General features: G+C 47.3%; 1 protein-coding gene across 1 annotated transcript; it reads right to left on the reverse strand.

Annotated features, from left to right (window-relative positions):
- Nucleotides 1-11614: 11614 nt before the first annotated feature.
- On the reverse strand, nucleotides 11615-22278 carry znfx1 (zinc finger, NFX1-type containing 1; the record flags this gene model as incomplete). Its single annotated transcript, XM_062446024.1, has 14 exons — nucleotides 11615-14678; nucleotides 14824-14919; nucleotides 15066-15176; nucleotides 16916-17216; nucleotides 17624-17763; nucleotides 18085-18314; nucleotides 18520-18634; nucleotides 19292-19435; nucleotides 19578-19726; nucleotides 19920-20051; nucleotides 20175-20413; nucleotides 20619-20725; nucleotides 20942-21121; nucleotides 21268-22278. Coding segments are annotated over 14 exons (5397 nt in total), but the record flags the coding sequence as incomplete, so codon positions are not given.
- Nucleotides 22279-22472: the final 194 nt, after the last annotated feature.

The raw sequence follows: 22472 nt of genomic DNA on the forward strand, positions 1-22472 counted from the left end.
TCCAACTTGGCTATGGTCCTCTGAGATGCCCCGCTAATGCGATTAATGGGATTGTGGGTAAAGCTGAAGGGGAGTGTGGGTGACCATGTACACATGGCTCACGCTGCCTCAGCCAGAGACTGCCTTATCTTTGTACTTCAAACCCAGCCCCAATGAGGTAGAAAGAGAGAGATGTTAAGTTGCTTTGAAGATGATCTTAAAACAGAGAGGTGCATAGAGGGCACCGCCATTTTGCTGCAGAAATTTGCAAGCCTTTTACATGCTGATATTCCTGCTGAGAGTGGATTCACTGAGGCTAGACGTGGTGCCCACAGAACCGAGTTCAACTGGTTCAACTTCTCACCCGAGAACTTACTTCTCACACTTGCCAAACACCCGAGCCATCAAAGAGCTAGCTTTTCGGTGGTTTAGCTGGTTAAAGCAGTGTTTACAGAGGTGGTCTTAGATGGGTGGTAAATCAGAGGACCCGAGTCCAAACCCCTGTGAAGGCTACATCGGGAGGAAGCAAGACTGACGGGTGATGCGATGACACCTCTGGCACCCCTCCCACTTTAAAAGCTACCCAAGCTTGATGACGTTTGAATATTGAACAATTCATGTTTTCTCAGTATAGCAGGGATTCAGGCTTTCAGTATTATGCCTAATTTCTCAAACATCATGCTGTAAAATTCGACAGGATATGTGACGCTTTCATTCTGAGCAAGTGAAATACGTGAACAGAAATTTAAGTGCACATTCATGGCTTTTGGGGGAATCCTTTGTGTTTGGCCTTCTCAGTGGTTCCTATGGAAACATTAGTTGAAGTGTGAGGCATATTTGTTGAGAATTCAGGCCAAACTTTGCAAAATGTCTGTGTGGTACCAACAGTGCTCATCATCAGCCAAGCAAGACCGTCTCCCAATTAACTGGATTCAGCCTTGGACTTTATAGCAGTAGCCCACCTGAGGTGTCAGTACCAATTGTAGTTGGTATGAGATTACAGTTTACACGTCTTCAACACAGATGTACATTGTTATGGTTTCAGATTAATTTACACGTTATCATCTTTTGTTTTCCACATTCGTCTAACTTTTCTAAAAAAAAGTCTGTGAATTGTAGGAAAATAGCTTAACGTTAAACAATTTGCATATCAAGATTTATTACAAAATATGTATTTGTTGATAAATAACAAAGTAAATAACCCATAGGATGTCATACATAATTAGCTAAATTCTTCTGGAAATTATTTTTTCCTTTTATGTATGTGAAGTACCCCCAAAAGTGTACTAGAAAACACAAACACTGAAACTTGTTTCTACAATTCTGACATTGTGCTTTGTATTGTCACACTCAATTGGGTTTACATCGCCCTACACCCTCCAAACATCAGAATGCACTCTAAGTACATCCTTTTTTATGGTTTTCACAAAACAACAGGGATTTTTAGACTCATTCAGATTTAACAGTGCACAGAATTTTTGCTTCTGGAAATAGACTCAAACTGGGCCCACAAATCCAGAGACAAAGGGAGTGAGTAATTCACAGCAGACATCTTTGTGGGAAGCTGCAGCCCACACAGCCATCCAAAGGGCCTAACACAAGCCAGGATTAAGCTTATCAAGAATCAACTGTTAGCAGACAAAGACTTATTGCTTTGGGACAACTTTAATGGCCTGTGGCTGACCGTCAAGTGTGTCTTTCATATTAGAGAGCGCAGCACAGAGAGGTCCTGAAACACTTTCGCCACTGTAGTTAACAATGGAAGGAAATTAAGAAAGGTTGTTGTGACGCTCGTGGAATTATCTTTCTGAAACATAACGAGTGCCAAAATGTGAGCGGGCAAGGGAATGGGAGGCTTTGTTTTCTGTTATATTTTCTTCCTTTATATATGACATAAAGAGGGTGACTATGCTCACCTACATATGACTGATACTGTTCCTACACATCCATCAGATACATGCCATTTTGACTGTAATTCAATGTCCAACTGAAATGTAAATCCTAGTCTTTTTCTCTATCTCCCTGTCTCTCTCTCTCTTTCTCTCTCTCATTTACTCAGTCCTCTTGTCCTGCCGAGAATCCCAATCCACCCTATTCAAGGGTACATAAGTGAGTTTGAATAACACAATAACACACTGCAGCTCCTCTCCTAGTTTTTTCCTCATATCCGGCTAGTAATGCTACTGTGCAATAAAAGGGAAGACTGCAAATTCTATTGTGTTATCCGGTGAAAGTATGGGGATGCTGTGCACCCTCTCATGCAGATCTAAAATAAGATCCTAGGAGCAATTAGCTGCCTGGCACCATCTGCCTTTATCCAGGGTGCACATACGATCCAATGCCATGTATTCCACCCTGATATTTATTTCATAGTACAGTGTACAGTGCGCAGTTCGCTCCTATCATTATGAAAAGTTGTTGGCAAAAAGTGTATCACACACGGTGGCAACACCAACTAGGGAATTTGTCTGTAGACTACGAATGGGTGTCCAGGTGTTAGACCTAGTGAACATCTAACGATTTATCAATTTAGATTTATATGGGTTAATGTATGACGTTGATTCTGTATCTGACTGATCCAGTAGCGTTCCAGTAGTAGCCCATGCAGCAGCTTGTGTCCCCATATTCTGACACCCTTCCTACCCAGGGAGTCAGGTGGCTGAGCGGTGAGCGGTGAGGGAATCGGGCTAGTAATCAGAAGGTTGCCAGTTCGATTCCCGGCCATGCCAAATTATGTTGTGTCCTTGGGCAAGGCACTTCACCCTACTTGCCTCGGGGGGAATTTCCCTGTACTTACTGTAAGTCGCTCTGGATAAGAGCGTCTGCTAAATGACTAAATGTAAATGTACCCTGTAACAAATCAATATTGCCCTTAGGTAGTTCTTAATGTGGCTAACAGCTCCACAGATAGATCTTCTTTTGTGCTGCTTTAACGGGATCCCACGAACCCACACACCATCACTAACGGTCATTAATATCCTTTGAAAGTCCCATCTAAAGATGTTGCTAGTGTGATCCCCCAGCACTGTGATCCGGATGTGACAGGCTCCACAGTCACAGGCTTGGTTCACCAGCCAGCAAGCCTGCTCGTCACATCCCGGCTGAGCCAGGCTGGCAGACAAAGAGTGGGGGTCGATCTGCTGTTTGTTCCTCACTCTGTGAACCTCCTGTGAAGCCTGGTGCCTGAATACTAAGGAGGAGTTAAGCCTCAGATGTGAACCAGCACGCAGGTCTCAATCACGTCCCCAGAGATACGGCGCCCAGGCTAAGTCGGGACTTTATCCATAGATGCCGCCCACCAAGCTAAAGAGTTTCAAATGGGTAGAATTACAGGATCAATAGTGTGATTAGCAGAGGCCTTGTAGCTATTGTGTGTTGTTGGCAATCCATCACATCAGTGCCAAGCCCACGGGACACAGCTGTACATTTAGGGCTACAGAGAGGGAGATAAGGGACTGGGGGAGAGGGAGCTGTTTAAGGAGACATCGGCAGGTGGCTGCATTGTAATATGCAGCGCCAGTAACACACTGCATGTAGAAAATTCTGTGTGTCTTATGGAATGTTGTAACCTTGACTTTGTATGCGACGATAACTTTGACTCAAACAATGCATGGCTGCTGCTTGTCGAAATTTAAGCTATTATGAATTATAAATCATTATAATAGTTGTGAATTATAGTAGTGTTTCTGTGTGATCCAGCCCAAACACCACAAACCTTACCCTTAACCTCAACTCTTACATTGTGGTTTTTAGGTGACTGTGTAGATGAGGTAATGTCCACATTATCATGAACCAAGGCCCAAGCCAATTACCATTTAGACTTCTCTCCTTTATTGACAACCACAACAGATAGGTTTATGGAACATTGGTCTCTTGGGTGCAGTAGAGACAAAAAGTGTGCACTTAATCTAAACATAAACTAGACATATAGAGGTGTGTGTAATGGTTATCTGCCTGAACATTGTGGGCTAATGAGGTTTAAAATATATATATATATAAATTATATATATCTTTGGTCCATAAATTTATGAGTGTCATTTGAGTTTAAATCAAAGCACAAATTCAGTTACTTTGTAAAATATGTGTATTTGTAGCCCAGATGACAAAATGAGTTACTTGGCCCCATCATCTCTGGGAACAGACTGTACAAGGACTTCCTCGTTCCCAGGATTTGGCATCCTAGCTAAATGTGACAGCCAAAAAACAAATAGTTCTCACAAACAACAGCAGAATTTTTTTTACACTCATGTCCAACACAAAACTGTTTTCCAACCCAACTCAACGGACCTCAAAAAAACACATATTTCGCAGGAGGCAGCAGCTTTTAACCCTCATTTAAAGTGGCACGGCCCCGTGCTTCCCCACTGCCTCCCCCCTCTGCAGTTTAGCTCACTTCAGTCCTTATGCACTTAAAGCCGCTGGCTCTGACTAGCTGCTGAAATTCATTACTGCATTCCATTACACGGCCAAGCAGTTGGACTGGCCCTGGGATGAGAGGCCAATCAATAGAGTCAGTATCTGCCCCTTCTAATCTCTGTCGCATGTGTCAGGCCTGCTATCTGTAATAGATCTGTGGGATTAGGAGCTAGTCTTAAGACACTGCGCCGTGCTCCAGGGTCGACCCACTGTGCCGCCGGCCGGTCGGCCGGCCGCTCCACCGTGAGCCGAATGGGGAATGCCGAGGGTGAGGAGGAGCTCGCTGAGGCATTGCTGGAGAGAGAGAGAGAGAGAGAGAGAGAGAGAGAGAGAGAGAGAGAGAGAGAGAGAGAGAGAGAGAGAGAGAGAGAGAGAGAGAGAGAGAGAGAGAGAGAAAGAGGGGGAGTGAGAGAGAGAGAGTGATAGAGAGAGAGAGAGAGAGAGAGAGAGGGGGGGGGGGGGGGGAGAGAGAGAGGAAGGAAGGAAGGAAGGAAGGAAGGAAGGGAAGGATGAGAGAGGTACAGGAGGATAAGCACTGGGCCAGGCAAGGCGAGGGCCCATGTCATTTCTCTAATCCTCCTGGCATTTATACTTTCACTGGTAGATAATGAAAATGAAAAATAAAATGGAAAACTTCCTTGGCTCCAGTTTTTAATCTGTTGCATGCTTGAACTCTTTTCCTCCCTGGTAAATGACTGCTGAGTCAGTTGAGACATCTTCAGGTGTGTGAGGCGTCCAGCTCCTGGAGGGTTTAAACAGCCATCTGGGACACAGGAGGGTTTTAAATATCACACCCAGACACCTACTTCCATCATGGCCAATAGTGAATTGTCCCTGGGCTGACTGCATGATTCGCCACCTTAAATGACATGTCCTCTGATAACCGAAGCTGTAAAATGTGTGAACAAGTGTTCACAATTGGGTTTAGGGTTATGGTTAGGGATTAATCTTGTGTGAACAGTAAGAGTTGTGAGTTTTAGTGCTGGACTCGAGACCCTTATTTTACAAGCAAAGTTGATTCTAATCTCCCCATCTCCTTGTGCAGGATGTCTTTATTATGCAGAATGATTGTGCTAGTATTTACTTTACAAGAACAGGCTGCAATACCAGAGCCCTGTTTATAACGGGCAATGGTATAAAAAATAAAAATGTTTTAGTTATAGATATATTGTATTACCAAAACACACAACTGTGATCTGTGATCCTTGCAGGTTCAGCTTAATACAAACTTAAGATAGAAGAAATAATTCTGTATTCCCACATTCTCTCCAACTCACTGCTCAACTATTGATGCCATGTCCAATCAGAGATAACTTGCCAGGGTAAAAGCAGCTCATACCTGTATTAAAGCGTGACCAACTGACAGCTGCCAGCTATTAAAAAATGAAAAATCTTTTTGAGTGTGTTCAACTAAATCAGAAATTGACATTGTGGTCATAATCAAGCCTTATGATTAAATTAAAAACTAAACAAATGACACCATTTGTGGGCAGTTATGGCTTGTGAAAATCTCAAAACAAAGGAAATTCACACAAACACCCACAAAAAAACAAAAGATATATGCACTAACAAGGCTTTTACATCATACAGCTTTGATGCTTGTCACAGCACTGTAGCTTTGATGGTCGACTATACTTCAAACATCATGTACTCACCACTGGGCAGGTCACTTAGGATTCGAACCTCTCAAACAGCCTCATTCATACTGTAAGAATGTGTGCTTTTACCCATTATATAACTAGGACCGACTGTGTGCAGGTGGTTCACAAAGCAATTCATAGCACTCCTAATTCCTCATTGATTTTAAATGGAAGTGCCACATCATTGGATGGACATTATAGAGGACTGTAATTATTACTTTTTACATTTACCAGGAAATGTGTTTTATGTTAAAAAAAAACTTAAGTGAAAAACAAGATGCATTTGACTGCTGCGTCTCACAAAGGTTCACTAAAACCATTTGACATGAGAAGTGTGTCATGGACAAACGTGAGTCCATCAACATGTTCATCTACCAGCTCCTGAAATACTTAATGACTGCATAAAGTACCTAGGTGAAGAGATGAAATTAGTCAGATAAATAAATAATGATGTCATGTAATTAAAATACAGCCCTTTGCTAACCCATTGGTGTAGAGAGAGGCTACAAGAGGCCTGTCTCTTTGAGTGGGAGATTAGCAGGAAAGAGAATTGCAGTGGGCTATGAGGTACACAAAGCACTTCACTCTCATCACCAACCCTGACACCCCAACAAACCTGTCCCTTTTCCTAAACACATTGCAATTAACCTCCTGCCCCTGTGGGTCAGACAGAAGCGGAAAACATACTGGAGTCAAAAAGTCATTTCGGCAACTCTGATGGCTACGTTGTCCTCATCGCAGACTTAGATCCTGCCCTCCATGTCTGGCCTCAATCCAGTCAATGTTGGATTAATGCATGTATATAACCTAAGGCGAGGAAATGCAATTTAGTGGGGAAACTTAAGGACAAAATGAATTACTCCAGTCGTGTTTTGTATAGTGGGAGCTTAAATCAAGGTGAGCGTCGAAGAGACGTTGCGGGTTGTTTATCGCGTGTAACCTTGAATGCGTCCATAACTGACACCCGAGCTTGGACGTCCTCCACAATTTTCAGGAACCGGACACCGAGTTTTAGTTCTTGTTCATTTTCAAAGTGGCTCAGTTCATTTTTTCATATTGTGTCATCTTACTTAGACGGATATAGTAAATAACATAAAAAGTATGACACTATTTACAACCTCCCTGGGAGACAGAGGTCTAAACTGTTGAGCCAGATTCACAAATTCTGACCAGCACACCGGTCACAGTTGGCTTGTGTTATCTCATTCCTTACCCCGCTCGCTCTCTCTCTCTCTCTCTCTCTCTCTCTCTCTCTCTCTCTCTCTCTCTCTCTCTCTCTCTCTCTCTCTCTCTCCCCGCCCCCCCCCTCTGCCCTTGGCTCTTCACAGCCTTATAAACAAACAGGTGAGAGAAGAGCTGTCACAAGACCGTTTTGATCTGCCACAGTCGCTAATTGTCACCTAGGTTTTAGCAGACGGTGTCACTCGCATGCCAACCCTGTTGCCACCGGGACCCCCTCCCCCCCCCTTTCACCCGTCAGGGCGGTAGAAGGGGCCCAGTCAGCTCCCGTGGAGGTGTTGGGGGAAGTGTTGTTGCATCAGTGAAAGGTCTGACACAAGGGTTTCTGGGGCCCAATTCGGGATCCCAGCTCCCGAGGCTTCCTCAGCTGTTGCCGCACAATGCGACTATCTGTAGCTGTGCAGCTGCTGTCCCAATTCATTCTCTCCGCTTCCTCAAAGCCCGGGGTGTTGAACATTTGTACTTGTTTCTTTTTTTTCCTCCACGAAGGAGGAGGGAAATACTACCTCATGTGGGGAGGCCTGTGAGCAAAGAGCCATGGCGCGGTGGTGGAGTTCTCGTTTGTTATGTTTCCACACCAAGAAATGGTAGCTACCAGTGAGCGTGTCTGCCTCCCAGTCAGAGTGCTCACGTGCGACATTGTGTGCTTATATCCTAAAGAGGTTCATCATCATCAGGTAATCATTCATAATGGCTAATTACGACCACTTACCCGGATCCTCTCAGCCCTCCACTGTTCGTAGCCGGTCAATGTGTCTGACTTTACATGTCCAAGGTTACCTGTCTGTCTGCACCCCTCTGGCTGTTTCCACCCAGCCCAGCCTGGAAAGAGTGGTGGGACAGACCCCGGTCAGCCAGCCCCGCTGGAGCTCCCGCTGCTGACAGTAGTAATCATCTCCTCTCTCCCTGAGAGCTTTAGCTGCCTTCACGCCTGTGACCCTGGCTACAACAACACACTCTAGACAGGCTTAGAGGGTCCACAGAGGTCCACCCACCGGTCTACTAAATTGCTTCATGTGCTTGAGAACGCTAAAACAAAGTGAGGTTCTCAAAGCTACTGTCAGAAATGTGTGCATGCCCATGTTACTCCTCTCCCCGCACAACCCCCGACCTCCCCCCCCCTCGCCCCCCCCCCACTTCCCTCCCACTCTTCTTATTCCTCCGTGTTCCATCTTTCATCCATCTTTCATCCCCCGTTATTTGCATCCCTCTCTTCTTTTGGGGTACCTTTCTCTGAATAACATAATCACCTAATGACATCCTGTCAGTGGCACATCACATTAATCTTGACATAAACAGGCCTATCGACGGAGCCATTTTTAATGAAAGGCAGCGAAAAAAGAAAGCCGGTGCGGCGGTAATTGTTCTAATTTGAATTGGATCGATAGCTTTGGCAGTGTGCAAATCACACTGCCACACAGGCATACAAAAAGCTGACGATCGCCAGCGTGGGGGGGCCACCTGCCACACAAACGCTCATTCAACATCCCTGGCAGCCTTCAGCCAGGGCTAAGGTGATGCATCCAAGTTCGAAATGTTTTCTCCAGGTAAAGGCGGCACATCGTTTGTTTAAAGGTTGTTGCCTGTCCGTTGGACAATACTTCACAACAGTGTCATAATATGGATTCATAATGGCACAGTGATTATTCGAATGTTAATCATATAGTAATATACCACCTCTGACATTGTAGCCAGCCGGAGGAGAAAATGCATTAGATAAGCATTATTTCCAGTTTCGGGGCCATATTTCACTGGAATTTAAGCCTCCACAAACCTCCAACCACCACATATTCTGTAAAGCACATATGGTGTTGTATTAATTTTTTTTTATTAAATCCAATGTTGTGAAGCACTTGGAAGCCCATAGCAGCAAAACAAGTTAATGTCAGTCACTAATCCAGTTGCAGGTGTTCAGAAACTGAAGCTCAATTAAACTAAATTGGGTTTCAGAGATGTATTCAAATTAGTTTAGAATCATGTACACCGAACACACCGGGTGTCAAAATATGCTTACCTGGGCAGAACACGCCTTTTTTTTTACCACCACTGTCAGGAGACGCTCATGGAAGAGGTTGAAATAATAATAAATTAAAATTTAAAGTAGCGCTGAAACCTGAATGAGAACCTGAACCTGATCAGAGCCAGCTTTTCCCCAAGACTTAATCAAAGTTTGGATGTGTGGTGACATGTGCTCCACTGGGTGCAGTCTTGCAAGCTCCTCAGGAGAGGGACAAGCTAATGAGTGGTTAATGTACTATCCTCACTGTAATTAGGCAGCTATTAGATTCTGACTTCATGCAACAGCAATATCTTAAATGCTGAACCCATCATAGCCACTATCGGGCTCTATTGTGTCAGTGTTTAGAGGGCTGTTCTTAGTGTTTCTGCATGAGTGGGTTTACAGGAACACTGTGAAGAGGGGGACGTAAAGCTGTGTTTTCACAGGAAGCACCAAGAATCTAACTTTTTACACAGCAAACAGACATAGAGTGGGCACAGGGTCTAAATGAGACACTAAAAAAAGACAGTGGAGAAACCTAGAAAAAGTAACTGGTGTTATTTTCTAATTGGTTCAACATCTTGTGTCACTGGTTTGTTCATGTGCTCTGTAACAGGAAAGTGTTTTCTCACACACTTGGCACCAAGAGACCTCTCTGCTTTTGGAAGATGCGGTAACATTTTAAAATCCTAGTTTTACTATTTACTTACATCCTCATTTTTCCCACAAGAAATTAGACATTTTACAGGTACGTATTTGCGTGTCATCATATGAATCAGTATAAGAAATAAATACTGGTAGAGACTGTGACTGTGGGTCGGTTTCTGGAAGGGTAGAGAATGGCGAAATTCAGACACAGGCCAGTGAACAGAGGGGCTGTAATTCAGTCGTGGCGGTCAGTGTGAAGATCCCATCAGAAGAGCTCAAATGGGGAGCGGAGTACGGCTGTTGATTTAACAAGTGACACTCCTCCCCTCCCTTCCTCTCCAAGTCTAACTCGTCTCCACACACACACTTACTCATACACTCACTCACTCACTCACTCTTACAAACACACACATGCATACATAAAACATACACACACACCAAGCCAGAACGATATGGGAAGGTTGATGATACTGAGAAATAAAATCTCATCCATCCACAGCCGAAGAAATTGCCCGAGCGGCTTTGTATTTACACAGTGGCCTGTTCTTTGATGTTTGGCCTGTAAGAGTTAACTTGAAGGCACAGCTCAGAAGCAAACATTTCTTAAGAGGAGCTGAAATGATAGATGACTCTGTGCACCCTTTAGAATATCCCCAGTCCTCTGCAGTGCCTCCTTTGGTTCAAGTCTGTTTCTGGAACCCTAACGCCATACAAACTGACAGTGTGGCATCCGTTTCTAGTTTGCTTGTGTTGTTTTGCCTGCTTGGTATTTTGACACTATAGTCCTCTCTTTTTCCCTGCCGAGAGCACAGTTTGCATTAGAGCTGGGTTTGTGACAAGGACACATTCATCATGTACTAAAGTGATGCAAGCTGCAGCAAAACACCCTAAATGAAAGTGGGCTTGTGAATCGGAGGGATAGGGGGTGAATTGTAGCTTTTTAGGCTCAGAGTCAGGCCCTGCCTCACTGCCAGGTATGTTATCTTGTATATTTCGGTGACATCCTGTTATTGCCCAGGTGGCAATGAGTGAGAGAGCAGGGGAAAGTTGCTGATCCTACCATGCAGTTTATAACTCTGCAACGCCATGAGTAAATGATGCAGAAAGGATATTGCAGGATTCTCTCCATCACAATGCAGACCCTCTTCCTTCGAGGTGTGTATAGCAACTCTGGTCATATCTACCTAGCTGCAAAGGAATCCCAGTATTTTCCACAGGTACAGATAGATGGCCATTCTCTTTACGCAGTCGACTTCCTCCCTCTCTCTCTCTTTCCTTCTCTCTTATTTTTCGCGTTCTCTCCCCCAACACACTCTCCAGCGACAGTCCTCCGATCAAGTACTCGGTATTCTCAACACATGTTTTGGGTGCCGTCTACACCACATTACACTACTGAGAAGAGTGTTTACTCATGAAGAATGTATAACTACGTATGCGCTTAGCTCTTTTTTCAAACCTCATCCTGTGAGGGCGTGTCAAACTGAGACTGTGCATGTGTCATGTGAGTGTGTGTGTGCGATTGTGTGTGTGTGCATGCATGGCTAAAGGGGGAAAAACAAACTTTAGATCATAAGATAAATCGTTCAGATTGATTCTATTTGTGCAAGATGAAAGAAAGTGTTTCAAGCTAGTGTCTTTAGCCGACAACAACACACTACTGCCACCCTCTGGTTTAACACACACGTTCAGGATCTCGTTGTTTCAATCCTTTATTCATAATGACACCAAAAAACATAAAAAAAACAATGACAAAAGACACTTACTTGACATTTCACCAGTGAATACCTTACATTTACATTTAGTCATTTAGCAGACGCGCTCATCCAGAGCGACTTACAGTAAGTACAGGGGGATTCCCCCCGAGGCAAGTAGGGTGAAGTGCCTTGCCCAAGGACACAACGTCATTTGACATGGCCAGGAATCGAACCAGCAACCTTCTGATTACTAGCCCGATTCTCTAACCGCTCAGCCACCTGACTCCCTTAAATACCTTGCTGATCGATACAGAGAAAAAAGTTGTTTCATGTGTAATATCATTGAATACAATTCTTTGAAAACATACATTTCAGAAAGAAATCATTTTATAACAAACTATAATTAATAACAGCAAGTTAATGCCAACAAAGCAGATTAACCATCTTCTATAATATGTTTGATAATAACTAATAACGGCAATCAATCCATCAACGATCTTAAAGGAGTCTCATTTGACAGCTGACTGGTAATACAGTAACTTGCTAGTTGGGGCTGGAAGACCCGCATGCATACAAGAGTTTGCTTATGATGATGTTTCTTCATCTTACACATTTCTTGATCTAACCAAAGTGATTGAACAAGCCTTGGTTGAACATGTTATTTTCATTCGACCAGGCAGCATGTTGTGCACCATCCATCTCTGTTGCTACACTGTTGCCAGCTGACAGGGTGTGATGCTGTCCACCAATAGTAGCACCACACTCTGGGCATGCCCGGCTAACCATAGCCCCTCCACAGTCACCAATAGCATAGACATGACCATTAGGGCACTTGTACCAATGTCCTTTGGCCAGCTGCATGGCTGAGACAACCATCTTCCTCTCCTGGTCAGAGAGCCCCAGCCCTGTTCGAGGCAGCGTCTTGTCCAGTTCTTTCAGCTCCTGTGTGACCCACTGCTCATCTTGTTGACTGAACGGCCCCGGAGCATCTAGAACCTTCCGTATGGCTGTGACTTTGACCTGTGCCTTGTTAAGGTCAAGCTGGGCATGGTCTGAACTCATTGGCCCCTTGCACCTGGCGTTGAGGTCGGCCAATAGCGAGAGCCTCTGCAGTTCGCTCTGCAGGTCGGAGGCTTGCTGATCAGTGAACTTCTGGCTAAGGTCCATGAGCCACAGCAGGAACTCCTCCACTCTGGCCTCAAAAAGGACACTCTCTGTGCTGGACATCTGGCTGCTGCATATCTTAAGCAACTCATCTACCTTTTCAAGGAAAGCCATTTTATTCTCCAAAACCCATAAATCCTTCACAGTGAGGTTGGGATTTTGTAGCTGATCTCTAATTTGGGAATATTCCACAGGCAGGTTCCCTGGTATTGTATTATTGTTTCGCCACTGTGTGATCAGCACCTTCTTCTGTTCCTGGATGTCTGACTGTTGACCGTTGATCTTCTCCTTTACTTTCTCGATCTCGGCCAGACACTGGTTGATCTTCGCCCCGTAGCGGAAGTTCCTACGGACGGGGGTGCGACACCTGGGGCACTCCTTCAGTCTGATGTCCTGCCCGTCGTCCTCCATCAGACGGTCCATGGCCGTGAACTCCACCACGTGCCCGCAGTCCTCCAGCTGGATGAAGCGGGCGTCGGGCTCGTCCTCCGTGCCGAAGAAGATCTCTGTCACCTCCTCGCGGTGGCAAACGCGACACTTGTCCGGGCAGCTGCTTCCGCACAGGCCCACGCAGGGGTGGCCGCAGGCAAGGGTCAGAGTGCACGGCTCGTCGCACGGCGGCCGGTCGCAGGGCTCGTGGCAGAGCCTGCTGCAGCGCTGGTGAGGGCACTGCCTGTCGCAGGGCTCGACGCACAGGGCGCAAGGCTGGCCGCACGCCTTCTTACAGACGCTGTGGACGCAGCGGTTCTGGCAGGGCATGCGGCAGGAGGGGCAGTCGCGGGTGCACGGCTCGCGGCACGTGTGGGAGCACACCAGGAGACGCTGGCACCGGTGGACGCAGGACACGTGGTAGCGGCCCTGGTGGCAACTGTGACAAGTGCCCGCACAGGCATGACCACATTTCAGGGCGTTCTCACACGGGACCCTGCAGACTGGCTGCATGGTCGACCCCCTGTAATGACAGGCATCCTCTTGCCTGTGGCCACACTTGAGCTCCAGGGGGACTTTGACCAGGCAGTTGATGGTACAGGGTTCCCCGCACACGGACACACAGGGGTGCCCACACAGCAGTGTTTTCACGCAGGGCACCTGGCACACGAACATATCTGGGTCTTGGTGGCAGGGCACCATCTGCTCGTGCTGGCACTTTGGGACGGTCTTCTCCACCTTGACCTTGCACGCCTCAGGACACTTTTGGTTGCACATGCGAGGGCATTTGTGACCTCGCTCGCAGAGAACCTTCTGGCACGTCTTAGCACACTCGTACTGCTTGTGCTCCTGGTCATACGGGTGGCACACGCTGGCACACACGTGGCCACAGTCCAGGCGGTGCTCGCAGGGGAGAATGCAGCCTCCCTCGGGGGCTTGCAGGAAGTCGTCAGGGCCCGAGGCCCGGATGTGTCTCTCGGGGTGGTTCTGACAGCACAGGGTCAGGGCCGGGCCCACTTGGTCTTTCTCCTTCAGCGTGTGGAGGATGTTGCTCCACAGCGGGACCTTGCTCAGCATGGCCATGTTGCCGATGCAGTAGAGGCCCTTCTTGGCGCGTGACAGGGCCACACAGACACGGTTGGGGATGTTCAGAAACCCTACGCGTCCTGCTGGGTTGCTCCGGACCAGGGACAACAGCACAATGTCATTCTCCTCCCCCTGGTACTTGTCTACCACGTGAACTTTGACCCCTGTGAACTCTTTGGCCGGCATGTGATTGCGCAGGCAGTGGAGCTGGCCCGTGTAGGTGGTTAGGATGGTGATCTGATGGGGCTTGTAGCCCTGCAGTAGGAGGTAGCGACACAGAGCTACTACAAAGCGGGCCTCGTGGAGGTTCTGGTGACTCTTCCCATCCCTGATCTCCTCCTCATGGTACTTGTGCTCCACAAAGAACATGTTGGTGAGGAGGCCCTGACAGAAGCAGGAAAAGATATTCTCCGGTTCAGTTTCATTCTCATTTTCTCAAAATAACGCAGGATTCCAGGAGGTCACATGGTAAATTTGCTATCACTTATGTAGACACAGAAAACACACAGAAGAAGATAAAAACACACACCTTGATGTTCTCATACTCCATCACAGAGGGGTGGTTCTCAAGCTCTTTATAGATGTGAGGGGTCAGGAGACGGGCTATGTCAGGTCTCATACGGTGCTGCACACACACAGAAAGAATGTGAGTTGGGAGTGAAATATCGGATTCAGTCCATTTTTTACTTTCTTTACCAGCCTTTTATAGCTTGATTGTCTTAAGCAACCAGCCTGTCATCAGTTTTACTCCGAACTCTCCCTGCCCCATACCTGGTAGTTCAGTCTGACGTAGGGAAATTTCATCTTGACCAGCCTCTCAAACATTGACACCTCCAGACTGTAGTTCTTAGCCAGTTCATAAACATTGGCACTGGGGCGGAGCTACGAAGCAGGCAGACAAAACAGAGATGAGTAAGGAGCAAGTGTACCTTTACATCACATGGCTAAAAGTGTTCATGTCATGATCACAAGTGACACAACTTCATTATTTCAGTCTTTGATCTACTGTCTACTTCCTTCTGCTCATTAGGTTCAAAGAGAGGCTTGGATCAGCTGATAGTGGAACAAAGACCCGGAGCCCTGGTGAATCTGCCCCAGGGGTCTACTATCTTATTTATAACCTCTCTCTACCCTGGCATGGCAACATAAATCTTGTCATTACATCTTGTCTTGTACGTAGCACCAGGGTCTGGAGATACACACACACACACAGATGTAGAATTTGTGTCTTACTCTTACTACAGTGTGAGAGTTCCTTATTCTGTCCTGTAGTAAAGTAGGCTCTATGACTTCTCCTCCCTATACTGTGGAATCATGAAATGAGTCGATGTTCTCATTTGCATCTCGTCCGCACAGATCTTGTTCTCCACATACTGTACTGGTCCGTGACCAGATCGGCACTTTCTAACTTTTAGGATGGATCACTAGACCATCTACCTGTGACTCTGATGAACAACACACTGCTGTGTCTGGTTCTGCCTCAACCACAACTGAATACAGAGCAGATGCAAAAAGGCTCCAACTTAGTTTTGCTGTCCTCTTTAGTTTTGTTGTTTCACACTGTTTGTTTCCAAGTGTGTGCTTTATTTAGCTAGAGGACAGAGCGTGTTTTTTCCCCGTGTGTATGTGTGTGTGTGTGTGTGTATGCGTGGGAGGGATGCGAGGGAGGAGAGATAAACTCCCATACAACGTGAGGTATTGTGTTTCGCCTGATTCAACACCAAACTTGTGATTAATGAACAGCGCTACCAAGCCAAAGCTTGTTACACTCAAAGTGTGATCCATCCACCTACATTACATGCCCAGATTCAGGGAATGTGTCTGATATGACAACAAGCACACATCTTGGCACACAAAGAGAAGCCTAAAGTGAACTGAGTGATATCAAGATGTAAGATATAGAGAGATAAAACCGAATTTCCCAACTATCAATACCGAGGCTAGACGATCCGTTTAAGCCCAAAGCATAGCTTCAGGTCCATTTCCTTTTAATTCAAGTCGATTGAAAAAAGTATGAGAATAACCATTGAATTCCAATTGACAAATGCCCAACTCACATTACGAGCAATTTTCAAGGGAATCTTGTTCCAGATAAATGATTGTGCTGAGTGGATTTGCAATTACATGGTTCTTACAGTGGGGGATGCTAGTATAGTCCAATGCATGTTAATTTCCATGATGTATTAACTATAAATAATTGATTCAAATCACATGGGTGTTACCACGAGCCTGTCCCATTGACCAGTCTGTACCACTGGTATGTACCGAAAGCCCTTGGACAGTAACACGTTTGATTTTTTTGGTTCTGTATAATAAGATTTTGGAAGGATACAATGATATTGTATCTAGTGTCTGCATAAGTGCAGAAACTTTGAACGGTAAAGTATAGTATTAGTTTAGCATCAGCTTAAAGGGGACAGCTGTTAAGAGACCCAGAACCAGGACCTGAATATGTGTCGGAGGTCAAAGACTTCAGTCAGTCATTCCATATGAAGGATATCCAACCTAAGTTATGGAACATGATTACTTGTTTGTACGTCATGTTAAACTGCCCAAGAAGACTTGGGTCACTGGTGCTAACTGTGTTGCACCAAAGCCCTTGCAGATGTGTGGACTGGCACCTGTTGGTGGTCTCCTATGAGGATGAGGTGCTGGCAGGCCCGGCTCAGCGTGGTGATGGTATGGGCTTCCAGGACCTCCGCCGCCTCCTCCACAATCACCAGGCGCGGCTGCACCTCCTGCAGAACCTTACGGAGCCTGGCCGCCCCCGTGGTTGTCATGCCGATGACCTTGGCGTCCTTCAGGATGCACATGGTCTGTCGGAGGCGCATCTCGGCCAGGCGCTCGGACGCATCCTGGTAGGCCTGCTCCGATTCCAGAACCTTCTGACGAAGCTCCAGGCGGTAGCGGCTCACCCACAACCTGCAGAGACGGAGCGGGGGGGGGGGCGCAGTCTGGTCAGGCCCTGCACCACGGGTGGAGATCCAGCCCCCGTTCATTGACAACATGATGTTGCAGTGCACTGACTACTAACTCCGCGTGGGCAGTATGCAGTGGGATGTTGGTGAAGCAGTTTGTTTTTCTTCACAACAAGCCCAACGACTACACAGCCATGTTACCAGGGCGTCTGAACACAACACAGCAAAACCTGGCCTCTTAGGTAAGTGAATCACTACACGGCTATTCTGAGATCCATTTTCCCAGTGATTAGCTGGTGTAATTACGCACGCTGGGACTAGACTAGCTAGACAGGGGTTGCCTAGGGGATGAAAGAGAGGAGGAGGAGGAGGAGGAGGAGGAGGAAGAGGAGGAGGAGGAGGGAGCTCTACCGATACAGTCTCCATCTGTCTGCCAGACTCAGAGCCCAGACATCCTGGATGGCCGCCTCATCTTCCACGCTCATGGCAGAGCTCTTTCCCAGCTCCTTCCTGGTTCGCTTCTTCATCCTCTTCCTCTGCTTGGACTGAAACTGAACAGCCACACAGAAAAGCGGGAGAATTGCCATTTACTGTATTGACACACTCACGGTACCAACAAGTTTACAGGTTCACCAGAATGATTAATAATGCAATTAATAATGAACAGTGCTTCGAAGTCTAATTTGAGACGGATGCTGCAAAGTCAACATCAACGGAAAGAAAATGGATGCATCAAGAATAGTTATTCATTAAAATGCTAATCTGGTTTATTACAAAAGTCCAATATACCTTTAATATCTCATACTATAACACCATTAAAACCACCCCTTATAGATGGGCACAGGGTAATAACATGCGACGTGATTGGTTACCTCAAAGCCATCCTGGTCCTGTTGTAGTACCACAGTGTTGTCCAGGTTCATGGCCAGCATTAGGTCGGCCACCATCTGGGCGTTCTCGTCCTGCCTCTGCTTGTTCCCCCGTCTCCCCTGGTGGTCCACCTCATCGTCAACATAGCGCTCAGCCTGGATCAGGGCAGCCTCTTCGGCAATTTCAATCAGGTCATCCACCTCCATGTCTTCTTCTTCCTCCTCCTCCATGTCTGTCAGGATTAGAGGTGTGAAGGCATGAAGATGGGACACTGGTGGACCTTCGTATGTTGACTTTACTTTGGGATTTAAGAAGAATTTTGATGAACCCGATTTTTTTTTTCTTTGACCAGGTAAGACACAATCCTTCCTGTCACTCTGGCACTGATCCTGAGCTCTGGGTTTCGAAATCTCTTTGCTCTGATAGGATCTTCTCACCTGCAAGTCCATACTGAGGTTCTGCTGCCCTCTGCTGGAATCTGTAGCCCATACCCAGCCACTCAACAATCAGTGGCTGCTTCTTCTCACCATATACCTCAAAGCCACCCATCCCCTGCAGGTCAGACACACATCAAGATGAAATAAGGAGGCCTGTACATAAACAAACATATTACCAGTGCTTGTTGTTTTATCTCTATGCCCTGTGGTGCTGTAGTTTGTCTGGGACAAGGCCCAGTGTAAGACAGTGGTGCTGTAGTTCGTCTGGGACAAGTCCCAGTGTAAGACAGTGGTGCTGTAGTTCGTCTGGGACAAGGCCCAGTGTAAGACAGTGGTGCTGTAGTTCGTCTGGGACAAGTCCCAGTGTAAGACAGTGGTGCTGTAGTTCGTCTGGGACAAGGCCCAGTGTAAGACAGTGGTGCTGTAGTTCGTCTGGGACATGGCCCAGTGTAAGACAGTGGTGCTGTAGTTCGTCTGGGACATGGCCCAGTGTAAGACAGTGGTGCTGTAGTTCGTCTGGGACATGGCCCAGTGTAAGACAGTGGGGAGCTGCATGACAGTAGATAAGGAGCCATTGGCTTCTCTGTCAGAGACCTTGACCATCCTCATAACTGAACAGCACCTGTTTAGTTCACCCAGATATCTGAGAATCGCTTTTAACTGCGTCCCATTCTGGCGTAAGCTTGGCTCAAAACCATTCCAAAGTTTTCACCGTGTCACAATGGAAATGCCTTTTTTCCCCAGCAGGTACAGACAGTAGGTTCGGACTCACTGGTGGGAGGACCAGGCTGTCCCAGTGGGTGTCTGAGATGAACTTCTGTAGGAAGTGCTCCCTGAGGACTCCCTTCAGACTGCACTCCAGCTTGGCACTGTGCTGCATGATCCGGTCCTCCTCCATGCGTAGCTCGTCGTACATCTGACAGGAACACACCACCCACAACCATGACCACCTCAGCCACGAAGCTCGGCATTAGCATGCCTTTTAGACGACGTTCACGTTCATCGTGACCGCTAGCGGGTCGGCCCAGTAGATCACACAGCACGGCTGAGTCTCTTACCTGGGCGATGGCGCGGCGCAGGTGGGCCGGAAATCTGCGTGTGAGCTGGAATCCCTTCGACAGCTCCCTCAGAGAGAAGGGCTTCAGAACCTCGCTGGTGCTGCGGCCTCCCACCCTCACTATGCCCTGCGGCAGAAACGTCTGGATCCCTGTGGAGCCAAGTGGATACAGCAGGTTGATGACAAGCAGGCTCACTCCATAAGAGTGTAATGGTAGAAACACATTGCATGCCCGATTAGTGATTTTCTTATGTGAGTCTTTAATGTGCTGATTATGCAATCTATCATCAAGTACCATACTCCCAAGTTGTCTTGTTTGTCAGTGACAGTAAAGAATCCTTACCCTCTAAGAACTGGTCGAGAGCATGGTTGGTGTAGCACACCACGAGCATCGGGGATTGGTCATTGACATCGTTCCACACATTTCTATTGGTCAAGAGGGCCTGTGCAATCTTCAGACCGACGTAGGTCTTTCCTGAGAAGGTCAGCATGGAAAGAGAAATAATTTTCCAATGTGCTGTCTGAGCACACCCTCTTTTGTTCTTAAAATAACATCAAACTACACACCAACTTCACCTGGGTGCTGCTGCCTACTGACCTGTGCCAGGGGGTCCCTGTATGATGGCCAGCTCCTTGGTGAGGGACATCTGGAGGGCCTTCATCTGGCTCTCATCCAGGCCCAGCTGCTCCATAGGAGGCCAGGCATCAGGGTCCAAGGTGTTGAAGGGCTTGATGCTGCTCTTAAACTCAGGAGCTGCTATTGCAGCTAGGTTGTAGGTATCATTCCTGGGCAGGTAGGCTGGGGGGTGCACGTCTAACTGACACTCCACTAAGTATCTGCAGCACAGAGAAACTTATGTTGACAATTCAAATATGTTGAACATCACAGTATTAATATAAATAAATAAATATATATATATATATATAACTGGTTGTTTATCACCTGTGAGTACCTGCACTTGAGGGATTGTTACAGGGAGCGTACAGGACTGACTGGCTTACTGCAGTGATACTGTTGATAAGACAAGATGCCCACACACACCTCTGGAATGGCAGATCTTCTTCCTCCAGCTCCTGCAGGCCCTCCAGGACATATCGGTAGGCCTCAAAGTAGGCAGTGGTCTCCACCATGCAGAACACTTGATCTGTCTGTGGAACAGTTGTGGGTGTTGTTCAGCTTCATGGAGTAATAAAGAGCTAGGACCAAATTGAGATGACAGTTGACGGGCTCTATGGCCACATGGATTTCGGGGATTTTGCAAATGTGTTCAGTGTTTTGCCACACTTATGGACTGGCCAGACTGGAAATCATATTTATTTGCAAAGTATGCAATCGAAAATCATCCTAAACGAGTAGAACATCACCTCTATTATTTCCAGTGCAGCTCTGCTCTGCTCACAGAAGATGAGCTGAACAAAGCCCTTCTCCAGCTCTGTAGGCTCACGGTCCGACACAGTGGCGAACAGGAAGTTCTCAAAGTTGTCACAGGAGAGACATACCAAGGAGCCATACAGAAGACGCTTAGAATTCTGCCAGCGAACAAACTGTTGCAGAAGAAAGTAGCAAAGAAATGTTATGATGATATTGACATTTTAAACCAAGTCACATTCCATATATTCAAGGTTAGCCTCAATGAATTCTACATCAAATGGAGTGAAGAATAATTCATCATTTTTCTCAGTCTACACACCTTGAGGGGTTGCGAGTCAAACTGGACCTTGTACGCTATCCCAGAATGGGTGCACATAGGAACCACCAATCGGGTGTCAAAGTACACTCTGATGTCATCAAAGTGCTTCTTCTGAGGGGCGTCTCCTCTCCCCTGTTCCTGCTGCTCCTGCAGTAGCTGCTGAATGCCTTCACGTAGAGGCCGGACAAAGTCCTCCCTGAGCAGCCGGAAGTGCGTGTCCAGATAGGCCAGCACGCTGGCGTAGCGCTCGGAGATCACGTTGAGTGGGAGTAAGGGCCTCTGGTCCAGGTGGAACTCCTCTGGAGAGGGGTATATAGGGAGGGTCCTGTAGTCATGCTCCCCAGCCGGGGTGTCCCCTATGGCGGGCAGGAGGGAGTAGCTGTCCTTGTCCGAGCGGAGGGTGCCATCCCTGGTCTTCTCCTGGAGGTGACCCACCAGGCCCTGTAGCCTCTCCAGGTTCTCCTCCGTCCGCGGCAGGATGTCCACACCGGACGCCCGCAGCCCGTTGATGGCTGCTCGGAGCAAGGCCACCAACATGGAGACGGCCTGGACGGAGCTGGCAGGGAAAATGCTGAGCACTTCAGAGAGAAGGGTGAGGATGTGGTCCAGTTGATTGGGGTACTGCTGCCGCCTGGCAGGGTTAGGCTCTGAGCCCATCCCTGCCACATAGTGGGGCAGCATAGTCCGGGTGAAGCCGGAGTTCTTGACTATCCCAGCCAGGTGTTGCACGGTCCGACGGTCGGTTCTGGCCTGGAAGGCCTTGCACAGGACCTGACAGAGGAGCTGGACCAGGTCCTGGCGCATCTCTTGCTCGTTCAGGAGGTCTTGCAGAGCCGTGCCAGATGATAGGGTGATGGCTACCTCTGATGGCTCTTTACCCAACAGCTGCTCTAAAGATCTAAAACCCAGCCTAAAACCATAAGGGGAACCATTTTCTGTAGACCTCCCTCTTCCTCTCCCCCTCTCTCCTCCTCCTCCCCCTCCTCCGTATTCGCGGCCTGCCTCTCCACCTCTTCCTAATCCCCCTCTCTCACCACCTCTTCTCTCTCTTTCCCTTCTCCCTCCACCTCTCGGTCCTCCCCCTCTTCCACCTTCTGCCCCCCTCTCCCCACCATCTCCACCAATCCCTGCCTGTGGACCTGGTCCTCTCGGACCTCTTACACCACCCCTCCCTCTTCCTCTACCTCCAGGATGCAAACCTTCCC

The sequence above is a fragment of the Osmerus eperlanus genome, chromosome 1, assembly GCF_963692335.1.
Source record: "Osmerus eperlanus chromosome 1, fOsmEpe2.1, whole genome shotgun sequence".
Taxonomy (NCBI): Eukaryota; Metazoa; Chordata; class Actinopteri; order Osmeriformes; family Osmeridae; genus Osmerus; species Osmerus eperlanus.